At 39.5% G+C, this 20311-nt stretch overlaps 1 protein-coding gene across 1 annotated transcript; it reads right to left on the reverse strand.

Annotated features, from left to right (window-relative positions):
- Positions 1-3019: 3019 nt before the first annotated feature.
- Positions 3020-19998, reverse strand: LOC131219546 (putative MO25-like protein At5g47540). The gene is made up of 11 exons (XM_058214744.1): positions 19687-19998; positions 16995-17156; positions 16606-16724; positions 16151-16225; positions 14722-14815; positions 8531-8590; positions 7732-7800; positions 6687-6785; positions 4562-4606; positions 4344-4449; positions 3020-3291 (listed from the first exon to the last, which is right to left on the reverse strand). The coding sequence occupies exons 1-11, from the start codon at positions 19813-19815 to the stop codon at positions 3215-3217; spliced, it is 1035 nt and encodes a 344-aa protein (XP_058070727.1). The 5' UTR covers positions 19816-19998; the 3' UTR covers positions 3020-3214.
- Between the last annotated feature and the right edge of the window lie 313 nt (positions 19999-20311).

A 20311-nucleotide genomic window follows, 5' to 3' on the forward strand; every position in this document is an offset into this window, starting at 1 on the left:
TAATTAATGGTGGATGTTTAATTACCAGCGTTTTCTGTAGTGTGGCCCACCTGAGATTTGGACCTTCCTCGTTTTTGGGTCATGCCCTAAAATGAGCTGGAAAATGGATGAACGGTGCGGATAAAACACATACATCATGGTGGCCCAACAGAACACCATCCTATCGATGATTCATGCACATGCACTGTGGGATTGTGCACATGACGTCCACATAAACTAAAAAGATTTCGTACCACACACGTGTATGATTATCCGCATCCAGTGGGCCCAGCCGTAGATTCACCGTTGACAAAAGCATTTCGTTGATCGAAGTATCTCAACCGTCTAATAAATCGGCCTTCTCTCACTTAATGAGAAGCGTTGCTGATCTTTGTATTTTGGGATTCATCTGCTAGCAAATGGCTAGAACTGTCCTAACATTCTGATTTTTGGGCCACCGCCCATTTACGATTGGAAGGTTGCAATCTCATCCATGTTGTCACGTGTTCAAAAGGACAAGAGTCACGGAATCTGCTCCCAAAAAATAAATAAATAAATAAACCCTCCAAATCATACTAAATGTATAATGCCGCGATGCTAACTAAATCCAGACCAATAATCAATCTTTCATCTCAACCATCCATTTTATTTCCACGAATCAGCCGTTTAAGCTATCAACTTGTCGAGTAATTTTTTTAGTAATCCATCTAAAGTGGGGCCCACTGAGAGGGCTGTTCCATTGAATTCCGTTATGCCACGTGTACGATTACTGATGCCTGCGTATGAATCAGCAGTAGCTGCCAGAGCGTCAAGGTTCAATAATTGCATAGCACCTTCGCAATGCGTATTTCTGGGGAAAAGGAAGAATATTCTAATATGCTGGTTCGTTGTTCGTTTCCTGACAGCTAAAACACGCCACTTGCCCCATTCGCTCATTCCTTCGGACGTGGTGGATTCCATACTAACACGGACGGTGCTCTGTGGGCCCCACCATAGTGTATGTGTTTTATCCACACCGTCCATCCATTTTAGATCATTAATTTAGGGCACGAGACTTAAAAATAAGGCAGATCCAAACCTAAGGTAGACCACACCACACGAAAATATTGGTGATCGAACCCACCATTGAAAACTTCCTAGGGTCGATCTGCCTCGTTTTGGGGATCATACCCTAAAATGGATGTACGGCGTGGATAAAATGAATACATCATGGTGGGGCCCACAGAGCACCGTTCGATGCACGCGATACAGACATATATGCCTAGCTCGTTGATTTCACGCAGAGACCAAGATGCTTCCACGTCTCGCTATACTGTTAAGAAAAGGATCTTCTATGCTTGGTGACTAAGATCTTCTAATCTGGCCGGAGTGATGGCCAACATCCACTCGGGCACATCATTTTGATGGTTCAGATCACACAAGCAGTGGACTCATTTGGACAACACACGTTGTCATGGATCAGGGCCCAATAATTTCCAAACCGTTGAAGAACTAGCGCACGTTCTGAATAATTGAATATACGGCATTGATTATTTTTATTTATTTATTCCTCTTCTTTAACCGTCCGTTAGATGTACGCCGATCAGCTAAAGAACCAGTGTATTTTTTGAACAATGACCGGTTAGAGGAAAAGGATAAGCCGTCCATCCGTTTCACTGGCTCATTTTAGCACATGAGCCCAAAAATGAAGCAGATCAAAATGTAAAGTGGACTACGCTACGAAAGTTTTTGATCAAACTGATATTTGTATTTTCCCTTCATCTAGGTCAGCGTGGGTGTCGACGTCCCCACTTTCTCCTGTGACGTGGTCCACGAGCTGCTTCATTTTTTAGGTCATGTATCAAAATGAGTTAGAATAAAAAACACATATATCATGGTGGGCCCCATAGCACCTACCACCAGGGTCATTAGGGAATCAGATTCCGCCGGTAAGAGTGGAGGGCATGTGTACTTTCATATGCATATGGACGGGAACGGATTAGCTACTCCCCCTGACACCAGCCCCATGGCTGGTGGTCGGTGCTCTGTGGGCCCCACCATGATGTACGTGTTTCATCCATTCTGTTCATCCATTTTTACAGATCATTTTAGTGCTTGATACAAAAAACTATAGGGATATATATCTTAGTTGGGCCACACCACAGGACAAAAATAATGTACGGATATGCACAATTAAAATCCTCCTAAGGCCCACTGTACTGTTTATTTGACATCCAATCTGTTGATTTGGTCATAAAGACCTAGATGAAGGGAAAAAATAAATATCAGCTTGATCCAAAACTTTTATGGCCCCAAAAACGTTTTTAATGGTCAAAATTCATTCAACATTGTTTCCTGTAATGTAGTCCACTTGAGATTTAGATATATTTCATTTTTTTTTATCATATCATAAAATGATATATAAAAATAGATGGACGGCATGGATGACACACATACATCATGGTAGGCCCCACAGAGCACCGACCACCAGCCAATGGCTGGTGTTAGGGGGAGTAGCCAATCCGTTCCCCATATGGACCATCACACCGCCACACTACAGTCAGATCTAGGCCGATGATGAGGCAGAGACAACCATGAAGGTGCCTGGCCAGATATTCCAACCGTCCAAATAAGCTTTTGGCCTCAAAATCCACATCGCTTATCATTCAAGGTGCATTTCTGGTGCCCGTTCATTACTAAGATAATCCGATCAGTGATTTCTGGAGCCACTGGACAGCCATCCATGATGGGACCACAAGGCCACCACAGTATCGTTACACTGCCAGATTATCGTCTTTTCTCTCTATAAGATCTTCACCGTTCATTAGGCAGACTCAAACATGAAGGTGCATAAATCAGAGGATCCAACCATCAGACCAGCTTTTGCCCTTGAATCTGAACCATCGGTTTTTTATTTTTCAGGCGCTTTTGTATCCGTTATCTGGTCAGCCATCTGAGGAGCCAGCAGACATCCATCCATGGAGGGACCTGCAAGGCCCCAGCAGTCTTCATTGCACTCAGTGGCATAACAGCCTGCTCTGCAATGATACTGTGATCTATATGAAAAACCATAATCTACCTGGAATTTATCTACCATACAAATAAAGTTATGAGACAGACCCAATCTGTCGCGCCATTTCATCTGTGTTGATCGTCAGATCATTACCACAGATCTTTGGAATGGCTGCTGGTTTAGAAATAACTCATGAAATTTACAAATAAACATAGAAGAAACCACATATCGGCATAGCCCCACTCATGGATTGTCCCTGGGTTCCATGGCTGAAATTTGACTAACAACCAAAGCTTTATCGGCCTCAAACTGCTCGTCCTCTGAAACAACCATGGTGCCAAAACTGAATTGTCAGCCTGATCATAGAGAATTGCATGATGAAATGACGTGCGGTACCCTTCGAAGGCAGTGCCCGTGGTTCAGTGATCCAATTCCAGACCGTTGATCTGGTGGGGCTCCCATAGCTGATGGGACTCATGGATTGGAAAACACTAACAGCGATGTGCGGTAAGTCTCGCTGAAGGCTCATTTGGATACAACTCCCAAAAGGGGTTTTGGGAAGGAGGCACAACTTTGGTATGGACAAAATTAGTTGATTGATCAACTTGTTTTTGGCGAGTGCTGAGTGGGCTTTTTACTGCCTATTTCAACAAGTGGGCAATCAAACGGGTTAGCAGAAGTGCACCCAAACGCACAACATGAACTAGGGTTTGGCTCAAAATGGCATTTAAGCACAAATGCTCCTTTCGAGGGCGTATCCAAACAGTCATGCAGTTGAATGCGGGACCTCCGCTGCATCAGAGCAATGGACAAGAATTCGGATCTACAAACCATGGGGCCCACTTGTATAAACTAAGGGCCCTAGGATGGTATCGACACATCTCGGGAAAGATTACCTGTCTAAGAAAAAAAGAGGCTTCGAGATATAGCACCGTACCTTTTGGACCAAAGACAAATAACACCCTCCTTCACTTGCTTTTCAAAATTAACATTTTCTAATTTTCAAATATGGTAAAAAACCAACCATTGTTAGGCGGGCATCATATTTTTAAAAAATGTCAATACTACCCCTTCCCAATTCCCGAAATCCTGACCCTTAACCCTAACCTCGCCTCTCCACACCCTACTAAGCCTAACCCTACCCCCTCCCAACTTAAAAGGGTAAAAAGGTCTTTTGTAGTCAACAGTCAACTATAACGTTTATAACATGGTTCCGTTATGTTTCTGCCGATGGATGTTAACCACAGGGCAGTTTTCAAAGGGGGTTATTTGGAAAAACAATGTAGGGTATTATTTCTCTTTGGAACAAAAGGTAGGGTGCTATTTCAGAACCCAAAAAAAGAAGAAGAAAAGAATGGCTTTTATCTACTACCTTTATCAAGCTTGAAGTCGCTGAGGAAACGAAGAAGCTTGCTCCTGTTTGCAATGAGTATGCTGACAATCTCAGGCTGGTTGTTCTCGTTACCTGCAAATAGCCCCTGATGAAGATGAAAGCAAGGACACTATCAGAAACCTCAAAACTCAACATTGTAACTTGATTAGGAGCCAACGGAAAATTTCAACTCGAGCACAGCAGACTGGAATTGGCACCTTGAACAAATAAAATGCATCGATTTGGATGTTCTTGCTCGATTCCTGCAAATGACAGCCAAAAGGCCCATTCAGAATACTGAGTAATGTTGTCAAATAGGCATCGCACAAAAGCTGCTTCTTGTCAAAATAGGACAAGTGCATTTGGATTCTCAGTTGAACTGCATTGAAATCTGTTCAATTCATTATTGAAAGAGAATCTTGTGATGCTCTGGCAGAGTGTCATGGATGATGCACAGATTGACAGAAGTAATTTGAATTAAGCTGGTCCCAATTATGGGACCCAGTTTAGACATATCAAGAACCAAAAAGTATGTATATTTTATTGTCAGACTATGGGAATGGTGCATGATAAATTAAAAATAAAAAATCCAATGGTCCTATTTCAACAAACAAAGTGTCCACAGAGGAGGTTAGGATTGTTCAACAAATGTGATTTTGAGAACGATATATGACAACAGTGAATTCCACAATTTAGTCAGCTCAGTTTGAATTAATGCCGTCCCCACGTACAAGTGTACAATTTATTAGTGACTGCATATCATCAAATAACTCCCCTTGTAGAAATTGCCAGAATCGGAGGGGAACCATTTTCATTCACGAGGATAACTAAACCCCCTAATGCCAATTCTTGGTGTTTTGTGTTGGAATTGAAACGAAAACCATTGAAGTTTGGAGACAGTCCCTCACTTATTTGGCGAGGCCGGCCTCACATAATTGTACTCCATCTAATTGAATATATAGTTCTTTTTTTTTTAGTATAAAAAAATTTGAATTGAATTGTTATATATTCAATTCGATTGAATACACGAAAGCCGCCATGAGGACCTGTTTGGACAAGCTGTCAATCAAAGAAAATCAGATAGCCCCATAAAAATCATTTCAGAAAGGAGAGAAAATTAAAATGAAATGGATTAAAAACCCCACCTTTTCAACACCACCTTTAACTAGCGCCCCTGACAATTGGATAAAACAGATGCAAATTTTCAACATTTACATCCATGTGGATAACATATGCAGAAAATTCCAGTTCTGCTGTAATGCAGGGGCATTTCACACTGGGCTTGAGTGGGGTAACCCGTGGGATGCGGGGACACACTCGGTGTGGGCGGCCCATGTGATTTGGGGCCCACGAGGGGGGTTCGGCCAAGGTCTTAACCCATGAGATGTTGGGCCTGAGCTATGAGATAAGGGGATTAATTCGTTATACTCTAACAGTTCGAGCTTTTAGAGCAAGTGGTTAATTGTCCTGCATCAAATTAGTATCAAAGCGGGAGGTCTCGTGTTCGAGACTCCTCACTAGGGGTGATTAATGCAAGGGCATTTCACACCGGGCTCGAGTGGGGTAGCTCGTAGGATGCAGGGACACACTCGAGGTGGGTGACCCATGTGATTTGGGGCCCACGGGAGAGGTCTCGTGTTTGAGACTCTTCACCAGGGGTGATCAATGCAGGGGCATTTCACACCGGCCTGGGCTATGAGATAAAGGGATTAATTCGTCATACTCTGACCGTTCGAGCTTTTAGAGAAAGTGGTTAATTGTCCTGCATCATGCCGTGTTCAAATAGGGCCTTGATAGGTAGATATTGGTGTAGTGCCTCACATGGAGATGAGATGGAATCTGACACAACATAAGCTTCAGTTTAGAAAATGTCTTCAGAACTACTGAGGCCAGGCTTGGGTCATGAAATTCAAGGGCAGCCGGTCAGGCCTAAGCCTATTTTCAGGCCCAAGAAAAAAATGGGCCAGTGGCTTAGGCTAATCAATACCCAGCCTAAACCAGACCATTGACACAGCATTACATGTGCACCTTCTAGTAATCAGCCCCAACCTATGCGCACAGACTTACTTTTGTCCATCCTGAGTCCATAAATCTACTTAGAAAGACTTCCAACATAGATATGGCAAGAAGTTCAAGGTTGTACAAAGTGCATAAAAATGCTGATGTGCTATATTTCTATTAAAAGCAATAGGCACTTGCGCACACACACACACAGGTGAATTTCTTAATTATGTTAGTCTTGGAAAGTTGGCAGCTAATATTTTTTTTTTTTTTTTAAAAAGGAAAAAAAAGAAAGATAGAGAAGCATGACATGACAACGGACAATGAAAGAGAATTTCATACCCGCAGAAGATTCATTAGGATCCTCAAGTTATCTTTTGAGCTCGCATACCGCGCCATGACATCAGAATTGGAACGATCCAGTAGCATGTCACGCAAAAGCTGAAACAAAGGTATTGCAAGCTGTAACATGTGCATTTTAGTCGTGGACAAAAACACAAGATGTCAAACCAAATAACCCCGAAAGAACTGATGAAAGGGAAATCTAATTAGAACGCAGCACAACGTTTTCACTGTCAGTTCCATACACTTAAATTGCAGACAGACAAGGGTTCATGATCTGGAGCATTCACTGAATCGCTTCCACCATGGATGAACCACTATATGGAAATCACATCGAGGAATGTCCTGCCTGTCCAATTGGTGGGTCATTTTTTCCATTCAATCCTCCAACAGATTGCAGTATTCTTTTCCAACATCCATCTTTAGATTATTTTTCACATGTAATAGTCTGATCTGTGAGATTTTGCTACCATAGTCGATCCCCCACAGGTATATAGATGATATTTGGATCATGGACTGTGGTGCTACATGACAAATTTCAGTGACGTGTAGATAACGAAGTTAGAGAGGCGCTGCAATCAGTAGATTTCCACAACATTGAAAAAAAATGATATAAATATTAGTTTATGATCGGTGAGATTTTTCGATAGTTGATCTCAACGGGAACATAGACATTGAATGGATCATGGACTGTTGTACCACATGTCAAACTTGAGTGCAGCACGTTGGATAAGGAAACTGGGGGCGCGGTAGAATTCCCTTGGTAGAATTCCCAATATTGAATGAAATATTTTACAGAAATTACTTCATGCAACTAAAAAACATGAACTATATAAAAGAAGATATCCAGTATAATACCAATACAACAGATCCATATAATCACAATCGATGATACAAACAGAAGTTTCTTTTTTTTTTTTTGAATTAGATTTTTCATAGCGGACATTTCCACAAGCACATGACATGCATCGATAAATATGGCCAGAGGGAGGATCATATATTTATTTCATACACCAAACCATAGGACATCAAAGTTATGACTAACCTTGACAGCTTGACGTCTGGTGATGTAGTTGCTAGACTCTAGCAGTCTCGAGTTAAATTCTGCAAAAAACTGGAACAACGAGAAATGGTTGGAGAAGCAAGACAAAATAGTAGTGATTAGCCTATCTTTTTTTTCTTTTCTTTTTGGAACATTGATAATTTTATTGAGCTTAGCCAATCTAAAATATTAATAATGCAAGAGTTAAAACTTGAATAGTATGTCGCAAATTTCTGATATGTCGCAAAGCTCTGATACACCCTGGTTTTTATACAAATGGCGCCTCTGTGATCCATGAAATTTTGTTCACCCTTTTTGTAAGCTAATACCAGATGAAAATATGTGCATCATATTATCCAAATTCGAAAGCTTTTTATGACCACTGGCCTGAAAAGGTCTCGTAACAATTAAATTATTGGAGCCGCTATTTGCACCCAACCTCAATATTCCATTGACACCTTTGCCTCTAGATTCTACTTTTGGCATACAACATTCAACTATGGTATGTGCAGAAATAGAAAGAAATGGGTACCAGTGTCAGTCAGGGTGAGAGTAAATATTTTCTCCCATAAATTAAATAGAGATTACTTTCAAGTTCAAGTTTGTTTACTAGACATGAGATAATATTACCTGATTCCAGCCATTTGATTCAAGACAAAGTTTAAGGCAATTAGTAGTTTACTTCTCAAACATAAAAAAATAAAAATAAAAATAAAAATAAAGGCTATTGCTCATTGAACCAAATTACTGGATATCATCCCAAGTATGAATCTATATAAGCAAAGTGAAATTGAACTCTTACCCAGTCATAATTGTTTGTAAGAAATTCAGCTACCGTTGATTTATGCCTTGTCAAAAGCTCCTTCAATAAAATGAGATAGCAGTATCAGTATCCATGCTGATACGATTCCTAAATATGAGAGGACAGGAAGGTAACAATGGCAGAGAGTTTACCACTCAATAAAAAAGCTTAGAATTTAAAAAGATGCTAGGTCAGATGTCCTTTTTAAAAAATCAAGATGCAAGGTCGCTTGTATGTTCAATTAATGGAAATTTATAAGTTTATGCATTAAAAGGCCTTGCGTTTTGTACTACAAAATGATTCAACGAATTGGTTTTAGGCAAAAGGAGCCATGAGCAGAAATCTAACATTAGAGCTTCAAGTGTTGAACACTATCAGGCAAAATATAACTAGAATACTATGTATAGACGGGAGATAATCAATGTCAGCACATGAGAGAAAGCAATGTCATATGAATATGTTGTGTTGAAAGGTTGATAGTTGAATAAGGCCCATGGGGCCCAAGTCAGTGAAATAAGGCCCAAGTCAGTGTTATTCTTCAATTCTTTGAAGATTTTTTCGCAGGAATTGCTGGTTTTTGTGTTACCTTGATTAGGGTTTGCTGAATTTTTCCTGTTGAAACAGATTTTTGTGTTGCCATGGCTAAGGTTGTTGGATTTTTCTGTTGAAGCAGATTTTTGTATTGCTTAGCTAGGGTTTGCTAGATTTTTCTTGTTAAAGCAGATTTTTATGTTTCCTTGTCTAGGGTTGGCTATAATTTTTCTATTGAAGAGGATCTTTGTGTTGTCTTAGCTACGGTTTGCTAATTTTTTCTTATAGAGCAGATTTTTTGGTATTTTTCGTGTTTTCCTTCCTAATCCTCAGTGGTTCCCCTCTTTCCTTCCTTTTTCTTTTTCTTCTTCTTTCTTTCTTTCCTTCTTTTTCCTCTTCTTCTTCTTCTCCCTGTTAACTCTATGAGTTTTATTCTTCTAATATTTCTCAACTAGTGGTGTTTCCCCTCCTTCCCCTTTCCTATTCTTCTTTTCTTTCTTCTCTTTTCCTCTTTCATACCCTACACAACAATAGCTTCTTATTAACCCTTCTTTCCTTCACCCTTCATTCTACTTTGTCATTCTTTTTTTTTCTTCTTCTTCTTTTTTTTTTTTTTTACTTTTTCCTATTTTGAGAATTGTGGGGTTTTCACTGACTTGTGGTGATTCACGAAAGGGGGTAGCTTGTGGTTGGAATTTTTAGGGTTTTAAATTATTTGTTGTTGGATTTGAAGCCCCTCTGTTGATCGATTGAAGTTTTTGGTGATCCATTTCATGTGTTGCTAGATTTGAAGCCTCTTTAATATGCGGTTGAAGCAAGGTGTCCCAAATCGGTTACGTAACGGTAACTGTCATAACTGTTACGCGTTACGAGGTCGAAACGGCCATAACGGACCTATAACAATTTTTTTTAAAGGACCGTAACGACCAATACAGGGGCTGCAATAGCCATATGACCCGTATCATAATGGTAACAACGGTGGCCGTTAAGGCCACCGTTACTATTATGGGACACCTTGGGTTGAAGCCATTACCAATTTCTCTATAGTCTAGTTAGAGGTATTTGACTAGATTGTCTCTAACTGTATGACGTGTATTCACTCTTCTCCACCTCCTCCTCCAACAACTTAGTAGCTTATTCATTTCAAGCTTTCCTTACCAAGAAGTGTGATGTGACTAGTATTAATTTAGGGCAGTTGGCCCAACTCATTTATGTACCAGGTAATTGGCCCAGGCCCGTTTGTGCATCGGACAGTTGGTTCGGACCTAGTTGGACTGGGTGATTGTTCCAACCTTGGCTCAGACTTATAATTGTACTGGGCTTGTTTAAGTTGAGCAATTGGCTCATAATCGTTTTTTATATTGAACAATTGGTCCATTCTTATTTGTTCCAGACAGTTGACTGAACTTATGATTGTGTTGGCCAATTGACCCGGACTTGGTTAAGCTGGATAGTTGACCTAGACTTGTTGTTTATATTGGACATTTGGTCCATTCTTATTTGTTCTGGATAGTTGTTCAGATTTATGATTATGTTTGGCAGTTGGCCGAGCCTTGGTTGAGCTGGATAGTTTATCCACAATCATTTGTGCTTGGATGGTGGTACCATCACTGAAGTTGTAAAAGTGCATGTTTATCTGAAGGTATTGGTGGTCTCATCGCCTCCACTTCTTATCCGCTCATTCGCCTCTCGTCATGGTCAACGCTACCCATTTCCATAGCCATGCTATTTTTTATTTTCTACTTTTACGAAATCTTTTATGTGCCTCTCCAAACTCAAGCTTGTGGGGGAGTGTTGAAAGGTTGATAATTGAATAAGGCCAAAGTCCATGTAATAAAGCCCATAGTCCCCATTCGCGTTCTTACTATTATAAATAAGAGTCGAGGGTTGGGGTTTCAATAGACCCTATGCATCTCACGTTCTTGCTCTCTCTCTCTTCCATCATTCTTTTCTTTCTTTCTTCTTCTTCTCACTAGCCGTTTAACACGTTGATACATGACCACATGAGTTGAGAGAGGAAATTCTTTGTTATGGTTGAGAATGTTACAAAATCTCTAGAGAGAGAATCGAATGTAAAGACATTACTACTAGAGCACATATCAGCCACCACCGAAACCGGCACGCTATGACTAGGAAGACAAAGTGAATTTTTTGGTGAACTGAGATCTTGATTAAAGAAAATAAAGGCGGTATAGACACCCCACCTGATAAAGGAAGTTGGATCACTTAATTTGTCACATTAATTTATATATGTGTGTGTGTGTGTGTGTGTGTGTGTATCAGTATTTTAAATGGCTTAAGTCATGTGTAGCCTACACTACATAACAACCTACATAGTTCACATAACAAACATTTTTCTATTTTCAATAAATATACATAGTTAGTCTTTCCAATGTTATTAGTAAAATAATATAAGTAACAATATTACATCAATTTTGTTGCTCTTTCTTTACCTTTATATTTATACTTAATCATGCACTTTCCTATTACTTTAGGCTGCATTTGGTTGCACCAAATATCATGAAATTTTGTTATATTTCATTACTAATCAATTTAATTTTGTGCAAAATATCCCGAAACTAGTGCAACCCAGCGAACCTTGATTAAGTTTCATTTCTAATTAGTTTAATTTAGGCGACACAATATGCAGCTTACGCCCCATGCTTTAGAGGGGTGAATGTTACGGTACACGCTATTTAAAACACTTACGCACGGGGGGGAGAGAGAGAGATTGATTTTCTCTTAGGAACCAGCTCTCATGAGAACCCTTCTCACGTAATGTGTGCACAAAATCTGAACCATCCATTAGATGAGTCACCTCATGGAACCCCTAGGGCCCAAAAGTCAGCCTAATCCAAAAATCAATGTGAGCTTTTGCCCAACCCTTCATCCAAGCTGGATGAAGGGCCTGTATGGCCTAGATTGCATATACACATGACATGAGTTCTCAAGAGAACCGAGAAAAATCTCTCTCTCTCTCTCACTCACACACACACACACACAAACACAGGATACAGGCGGTATAGGAAATACAAATAAATAATTTGTGGCATAACACGACATAATATAGACACCCCACCTGATACAGTAAGTCAGACCACTTAATTGGGTCACATTAATCAAGAGAGAGTTCATGTTAATAGCATAACATGACACCCTATAGACACCGCACTGATACAGTAAGATCACTTAATTGGGTCACATTAATAGAGAGAGAGAGAGAGAGAGAGAGAGAGAGAGAGAGAGAGCAAAGACTGAGGGGAAAGTTGGGTTTGAAGAACTTGGAATCTCATAAGAGACCAAGCAAGCAAGACATTACTGCACATGTCCAAAGGAGTTTTTGGGCATCAATACGCTACACTTCATTCTCTTATCCATTTTTTCTTTCTCATTTAGTTCATTCTGCATTGTCATTTGCAGGCCAAATTTCCATTCTACGAATCTCAATTCCCCCAAAGTGTAGAGACCATGAATTGACATCACAGGGAAGGTTGCCTAACGCCTTCCTTCCCCATCACCAAGGCCCTTTGCCCGGAATTCTTCGGGATGGAGGACCGTATTGATTGGAGTCATTTTCAAAATCAAACTCATAATTAATAGTAGAGTTTTACCATTAAAAAAAAAATCTAATAGTTAATTTCATGGTCTTCTAGCTTTCCAGGGAATCTGACAAATTCAGCCAGTAGCGGCTCCAAAATTTTCTACTCCTAAATATTTTCCAGCAAGTTTCCCTGTCTGTTTCTTCACACACCTATGCGTACAAGCATGAAGAAATGCACAGGTATGACTTCCATACTGCCCTACCAAAACACAATACATATCAGTATCGAACTATACTCCATATTCCAAAACTAAACATGTTGAAATAAATGCCAGGTAGGAAAAGGACTCAAACATCCAAGAGCGTGTTCAGATGGATCAAGATTCAAAAGAGAGACTTTGTCATAATCATAGACGACACTCAAAAACATGATCCAAAAGAGAGACTTTGTCATAATCATAGATGACACTCAAAAACATACCGATGGGCATGTTGTTGCAATTTACTGTAAGCATACATGATCATTCTAAATATAAGATATGATGTCATTTGCATATAACCCATAGGGTCCTTTTGACGAGCGTAATAGGACTGAATGGATTGCATTGTGTGAGTAAGCTTATTTTATGATGATTATAGTTGTGAATTGTGATGACAATGGATGCACCTCATTTGGCAATAACATAACCTATCCATATAAACATATTTGATAATAAAGATTGCCTAATACTAGATGCTTCACACTACCAAGAATGTGAGAGGTGAGTATAATTTTTCAGTTATACTCCATCTATAGTTGATTGCACGATTTAGTCGGTTTAGATTTATCTTACAATCAATCATCACACATGTAAAGTATTCTAGTGCATGTGTATCAACCATTGTACTAGTCCAACCTACACTGGTCTCTTTTCCTTTTCAATTCAGAAACAGGGATTTCTTCAAAATGACTTGTGCAGAAGCGTGGGATTGTGCCTACTGTCGATGTGAGAGTAACAACTTACGGGTATACGATCCACACCAGATCATTCTAAATGTAAGATATGATGTCATTTGCATATAACCCATAGGGTCCTTTTGACGAGCGTAATAGGACTGCATGGATTGCATTGTGTGGGTAAGCTTATTTTATGATGATTATAGTTGTGATGACAATGGATGTACCTCATTTGGCAATAACACAACCTATCCATACAAACATATGTGATAATAAAGATTGTCTGATGCTACACTGGTCTCTTTTCCTTTTCAATTCAGACACAGGGACTTCTTCAAAATGACTTGTGCAGAAGCGTGGGATTGTGCCTATTGTTGACATGAGAGAAACAACTCATGCGTATATGATCCACACCATCCATCAAATGCGCCACTCCATGTTTGGCCAAGATCCCAAAAATCATACCATCTAAAACTCAAATGGGCCAAACCATAGGAAAAAGTGTAAAATCCTGATTAAAACCTCTAAATTCCCGTGAGGGTGCCCACCTTTATTTTTGAATAGCCTGAGTTCTGGGGCATCCCATCATGCTGGTAGGGTGCATCAAATGAATTGATTGGATGGCATATAAACACCACAGCGGTCCGTAGCACAACTAATGGTAGGCATCCACATCCCACCAGTTCTTATGGTGTGGCCCACTTGAGTTTTGGATGAGCCTGATTTGGGATCCAATGTGAATATGAGGTGACACACCTGATGGACGGTGTGGATTTCATGCACTGATCCTCCCTCCACGTGGCTACACCAATAACAAAAGAAGGTTCCTCTTATCAAAATAGCTGGATTCCGCCTTTTGTTGGAATCCAGCTGCATAGCGCAGCAATTAACACAGGAGATGAGGCGTGAAATAGCGCTGTTTTGATAACTCTGGTACAAGCATAGCACAAACACAGACTTATCTATCCAAAGAGTTATTTTTATGCTAACAACACTGACGCGCACCAAACTGGCCCCTATATAATTTTAAACAGGCAAAAGAGCTTTTCAAAACTGAATGAAAATATCAAGTTAATTTCATCATATTATCATGCTGGTCTAATACTAGTGGAAACGAGTTAAGAGGAGTCTGATAATCATAATCTAATAAAAATTAGTGGCATAATGTCCAGTATTCACTACCTTAAAAGTTGCAGAGGCATCTGATGCAATGTCAAAGTTCGGCAGCTGTATATAATCGAAAAACTTCTTCATGTGCTCAGACTCCAAGACATACCTGTGAAATGAACACACAAATTCTAATGGATTTCTATGCAATCTGAACACTTTGATATATATATATATATATATATATATATATATATATATATATATATATATATATAGGGAAAAGGTCTATGTGGTCGAGCTCATGGGAACTTCCCATGAGGTCGAGCTGTGTGGGCCCCGCCGTGATGCATGTCGAACATCAACACTGTGCATTTGATGGGTCCCCTTTAATTATAGGATATCCCAAAAATCGGCCGTATAATGAACTCAAGTGGGTCATACCATCTAAAATCATGTGAAGACATGCCTAAAACATATAGAAGCACTTGGTAGGGCCCACCTAAAATTTGGATGCGTCTGAAACTTGGTCTAACCCCTCATCCAAGTGGGGCACACATAATGGATGGGCTGGATTTGTGAACCACAGCTCGGTGGGCCCAAAAAATGATTATGAATGTTTAATGGGAGGATAACCCCTCTCAACTTTTGTACGTGGTGTGGCCCACAAAAGTCATCGATTGACTTGATTTTTAATACCTAGGCCCACCATGGAATGGTGCATCTGACTGACATTGTTGATGCTCAACATGCATCACGGTGGGGCCCACACATGACCGCATAGAACCTCTTCCACATATATATATCAGCTCTGTGAAAACTGAAGTCCTCACACTACCATCAACAGACATGGCCCCTACCAAAAAGTGACAGGGCTGACCATATTGTGTGTGGCCTCCTACTTCAGCAGCCAAGGAGGTACATAGTCTGGCGAGCTATAATTCTCTAAGACTATCATAGTGATGAAGAGTGGGGCAGTGTTATTAGGTAGGCAGTTGGTTGTGAACTTATGCCAAGCAATCATGAGAAAGCCGATCCCAAATAGCTGGGACAAAGCTATGATGATGGTGTAAGAGAAATATATTCTCATGTAACCAGAATTAATAGATGTCAAAGAGGAACTTGACTGAAACAATTTAGTCCATTTTCAAACATGATATGAACAGCCTATGCATACATGCAAAACTGGAAATACAGAATTATGGACCACGGTGAGTGACATATCCATTCTAAGGATTGCTCTATATTGGTTCATTTCACACAATAACAGGAGGAATTGAAATGATTTAATCCAAACAGACACCAAGCATTAGATAGAAGGGCAAATCCTCGTAAGGTACAAGGAAATATATTATTCACCTCTGACATAGATAAAGAAATATTCTTAACCAATCTAGAGCTCAAAAAATAAAAAATTCTTGCAAATATTCTCCAATTGTTCTGAAATTTTGAAGTCACGTGATAACAACCAATCAACAATCGGCATTGTTTATATTACAGATACCTGGCTATGCTCTGATGACGGATGCATTCCCTCAACATTGAACCATAATGTAACGCCATGTCCATATTTTCATACCTAAACAAAAGAAAGAAGTCATGCCATGTTGGTACAATGAGCTCAACATGTGAAAAAGTAAAAAATAGAACTCTATTTTCTGGCATTTCTTTGCACATGGGATAAGGTTTCAACCAATGAAAAAGAGTCTCCAGTCTTTTAAATCATCACTACCTCATCTAGTTTCCATTTCTTCATGGATTGGAAAAGTGAAGCATGCATGCAGAAAAGATGAGCAAACAACAAAAGCTGAAATGTATCTTAGAGTATTCAATCTATATCACAATCAACTAAAAAGCCAACTCACCAACTCATTTACACAAATAGCAACAAGGAAAGCAGACTCGTTCCGAAATAATAAGCCCCATATTATATCCATGGCTCTATGAAAAATAGCTCACCCGGATACCAAATGATCCATAAGATCTTTGTTTGCTTCCAGGTAATCAGAAGCAATCAATCGGGAATGAACCTGTTGCCTTTGCAAATTGGCAACAACTTGAGTTGCATCTTTGCGGGCCTACAAAAGATGATCCCTGTCATGAAAAACATCATCGAGCAGAGCAAGCAAACTTCATAGTGTAAATAATCATGGAATTTGAATACCCTTGTCAGATAAAATTCAAATAACTGCCTTCTTGCTGAATATAGATACGGATATTAAAAGGGCTGAAGTTGGAGGCTAAAAAATTTAAAACTGAAAAATGAAAACTTGAACAAACATGCCACATTGAAGCACAGAATTGATTCTCTCATATTATCTTAACAAAAAAATGTAATTCATGCTTACCTCCAAGTTCAATTTCGGGAGACAAATGATTAGAAGACGTAGTGTGTCCTCTCTGAAGAACTCCTGAGCCAACTGCACACAAGCTTCTGCGACTGGCTCTGATTCGCTATTGCCATATAGAATAGCCTTTAACTCCCGGATGAGTTTACATAATTCTGCCATCTGCACAAGAGTGCAAGTGTCAGCAGGAAACAATAGAAAAGTGGAATTTCGGTAAAAATTAGCTTGGTAAAAATAAGTTTATACATTCTGGTCTGCATGAAGGCTTTTACCGTGAAGTGTTGTACAATGATCCAGCCAAGAATAAGTTCAGTTTTCTCAGGAATTCAGTTTGTATATAAGTGGGCCCATGGAGTCATCCAAAACACTGGTACAATAGGCCTATCATTGATGCCCAATGCACTAAAAATGTCCAAGACTGAATGATTATTTACCTAGCCATTCTAATATTTGAATTGGTTCAGTTTGAATGCGTTCATTTGCATTATTCATTCTCAACTATCTATTTGCAGGCAGCAAACTAAGGACCTGTTTGGGATCATTGAAATCAAAATGTGAATTTGATGAATCCAAGAGCTTGTCAAATTCATAGATTCGCACTAGATTTGGATTTGGCAAAATCTCAAGTCCATCCTTTGGGGATCAAGCTATAAATCCATGGATTTGGGGAGCATTTATTGTAAGGGAATAACTTCTATTGCTTTTGGGAATCTCTCTCATTTTGTGGGTTTGCCAAGTCTTTAGCCTTTTGGGGGATTTGGACTTGCCCCAAATCCATGGATTTATGGGGGTGTGGATTTGGGAAATTAAAGGATTTGGCAAATCCTTGACGAAAAACAAATGAGGGAGATCTGAAGAAATCCCTCACCCCAAACAACCCTTAACTGAATACCACTTAACCCAATGCAAGAAATTCAGGTCAACATGGTAACCAAGGAAGAATTATAATTCCCCCTTTCGATATTGAAACCAACAGAGTTTGATTTGGGAAGATTTTCAGTGTAAGGGCCATCAGCAATAATGACAATATTGAAATGAATCTCCATTAGCAAGTGGGCAAGTTTTTTTTTTCCAATTAGGGAGATTATAGGAGCATGACCGACCCGTTATGGGTCCCACTAGATGAATTGCCTAGATCCAGAAGGTGGGACCCAAATGTACAGTTGCTGGCTGAACAAAAAATAAAAATAAAAATAATAGAACTGCCATTTTGTTCCTTGAGCTAAAAAAATTAAAGCTGCTCATGCCTTCCCTTGACCAAGACCATTCAGCTTGCAGAAATTGTGATGAATGTATCATGCCCCAAAAGATCTCCCGCCTCAGGAGGATCATATCAAACAATCAACAGATTCCTCTCTCGTCAAATGAAGACTGTTGGCTAAACCATCCATGTGCAGACCACCAATCAGGCAGTAAAGATCATTCAATGATGGAGATTTTCTTAACAGAACCCATAGAAACGGATCCCACCGAATGCACATTCTAATTCACAATCTTTAATCATCCAGTTAACCCAAACCAATTGAATCCCATTTTCCCCAATGCAAGAAAAAGAACAACAAAGGAAGAAGAACGAAATGGAACTTGAACAACCAAGATATCTAAATTTGCAATCTTTAATCAACTGGTGAAACCCAAACCAATCAAATCCCCATTTCCCTAAATAAGAAAAAAGGGAAAACAACAAAAAAGAACAACAAGAAATGCGAATCAAAATTTTCAAGAAAAATGAGAAACAACAAACAGGAAGATCAAAACGGAATGAGAACAAAAGAGAGATTTAAATTCACAATCTTTAATCTTCCGACAAAACCCAAACAGACTGAATTCCCATTTCCTTGAACCAATGAATGAAAAAACAACAAAAATGAAGATCAAAATGGAACGCAAACAACCAAGAAGTCTAAACTCACACTCTTTAACAATCCGACAAAACCCAAACCGATTGAATTTTGAAATTTCTTAAATTTTCAAGAAAAATGAAAAACAACAAAAAGGATAATCAAAATGGAACACAAACCACCAAGAAATCTAAATTCACAATATTTAATCATCTGAGAAAACCCAACAATTAGTATTCCCATTTCCTCGAATCAATAAATGATGACTAGAGATATGAACTCACAATTTGAAGAAACAAAAGACAAAATAATAATTAAAAAAAAAATAAAAATAAAAAATGATAACAGAACTGATCAACCCAGAACTCTAAATTTAAATTCCAAGCCGCTATCGAATTCCCATTTCTCCAAAGCAAGAAAATGAAAGCAACAAAAAAATAAAAAATAAAAAAATCTAACGGATCGTTTTGATGCCTGTAAATGGTTTAAGTTGTTCTGTTTGGTTTTCAGCTGTAAATGATTGTTTGTGTTTAGATAGGCTGTAAATTGTTTAAGTCCTGTATATGGAGAGCAAATCTTTCCATTTATAGCTGTTAGGCTGTAAATGGAGAGCCTGTAAATGCAATCCGAACTTTTTGCCTGTAATTGAGATGGGTCATTTACCAATTACCAGGCTGTAAATGATTTACAGGCAAAAAAGCCCATCCAAACGACCCCTAAATTCAATCTTTATTCATCTGATGAAATGCAGACCCATTAAATTCCCAATTTGTTAAAAAAATTGCCAATGTAGCAGCAAAAAGGACCGAAATGGGACGAATTCACATTGCGATCGGATCCCAAACTCTCACCTTCTCCTCCCGTTTCGACGCGGAAATCTCACGTGAATTGGAGCCAAGGTTGAAGTAGACAAGGAGGTCACGGGTCTGGCGGACGATCTCGGTCGGCGTCCTCGGCTTGGGTTTGAACAAGCCCTTCATCTTGCGTGCCTGGAAAAGCTCTGAAGAATCTGAAGGAGAAGGTGAGAAAGAGGAACTACCACACCAGAGCTAGGGTTAGGCTCTTTCTCTCTGTTAGGGTTAGGGTTTGAGGCGTAGAGAGAAGAGATTGCGAGATCGATGAGGTTGCACGAAAAGCCATGCAACGAAGTTATCGTGTGTATCTTTTTTTGAGAGAGGAAGAGAATATAAAGGGGTTGTTATAAGTGGACACGGATTGCGTCCAACCTCCACCCGGAAGGTAATCCGTCCGGGAAGGGATCTGTGGGGCCCATCGTGATGTAAGTGTCTTATCCACACCGTTCATCGCTTTTATCAGATCATTTTAATGCATCACGAAGAAATTAAACGGGTCCAAAAATCCAATGGACCACACCAAAGGAAGCTGCAGTGATAATGACACCCACCGTTGAAACCTTTCTAAGGGCCACCATGATGTTTTTTTTACCATCCAACCTATTCATAAGGTCATGTAGAC

This window comes from Magnolia sinica, chromosome 11, assembly GCF_029962835.1.
Source record: "Magnolia sinica isolate HGM2019 chromosome 11, MsV1, whole genome shotgun sequence".
NCBI lineage: Eukaryota > Viridiplantae > Streptophyta > Magnoliopsida > Magnoliales > Magnoliaceae > Magnolia > Magnolia sinica.

Excerpts from the sequence above, each read along its gene's own strand:
- LOC131219546 (XM_058214744.1), bottom strand. The coding sequence starts at position 19,815 with ATGAAGGGCTTGTTCAAACCCAAGCCGAGGACGCCGACCGAGATCGTC. Across the intron at positions 16,226-16,605 it reads ATGGATCATTTGGTATCCGG|GTATGAAAATATGGACATGG; the intron begins GTGAGCTATTTT and ends TCTTTTGTTTAG. Across the intron at positions 14,816-16,150 it reads CGTCATCAGAGCATAGCCAG|GTATGTCTTGGAGTCTGAGC; the intron begins GTATCTGTAATA and ends TTCATTTCACAG.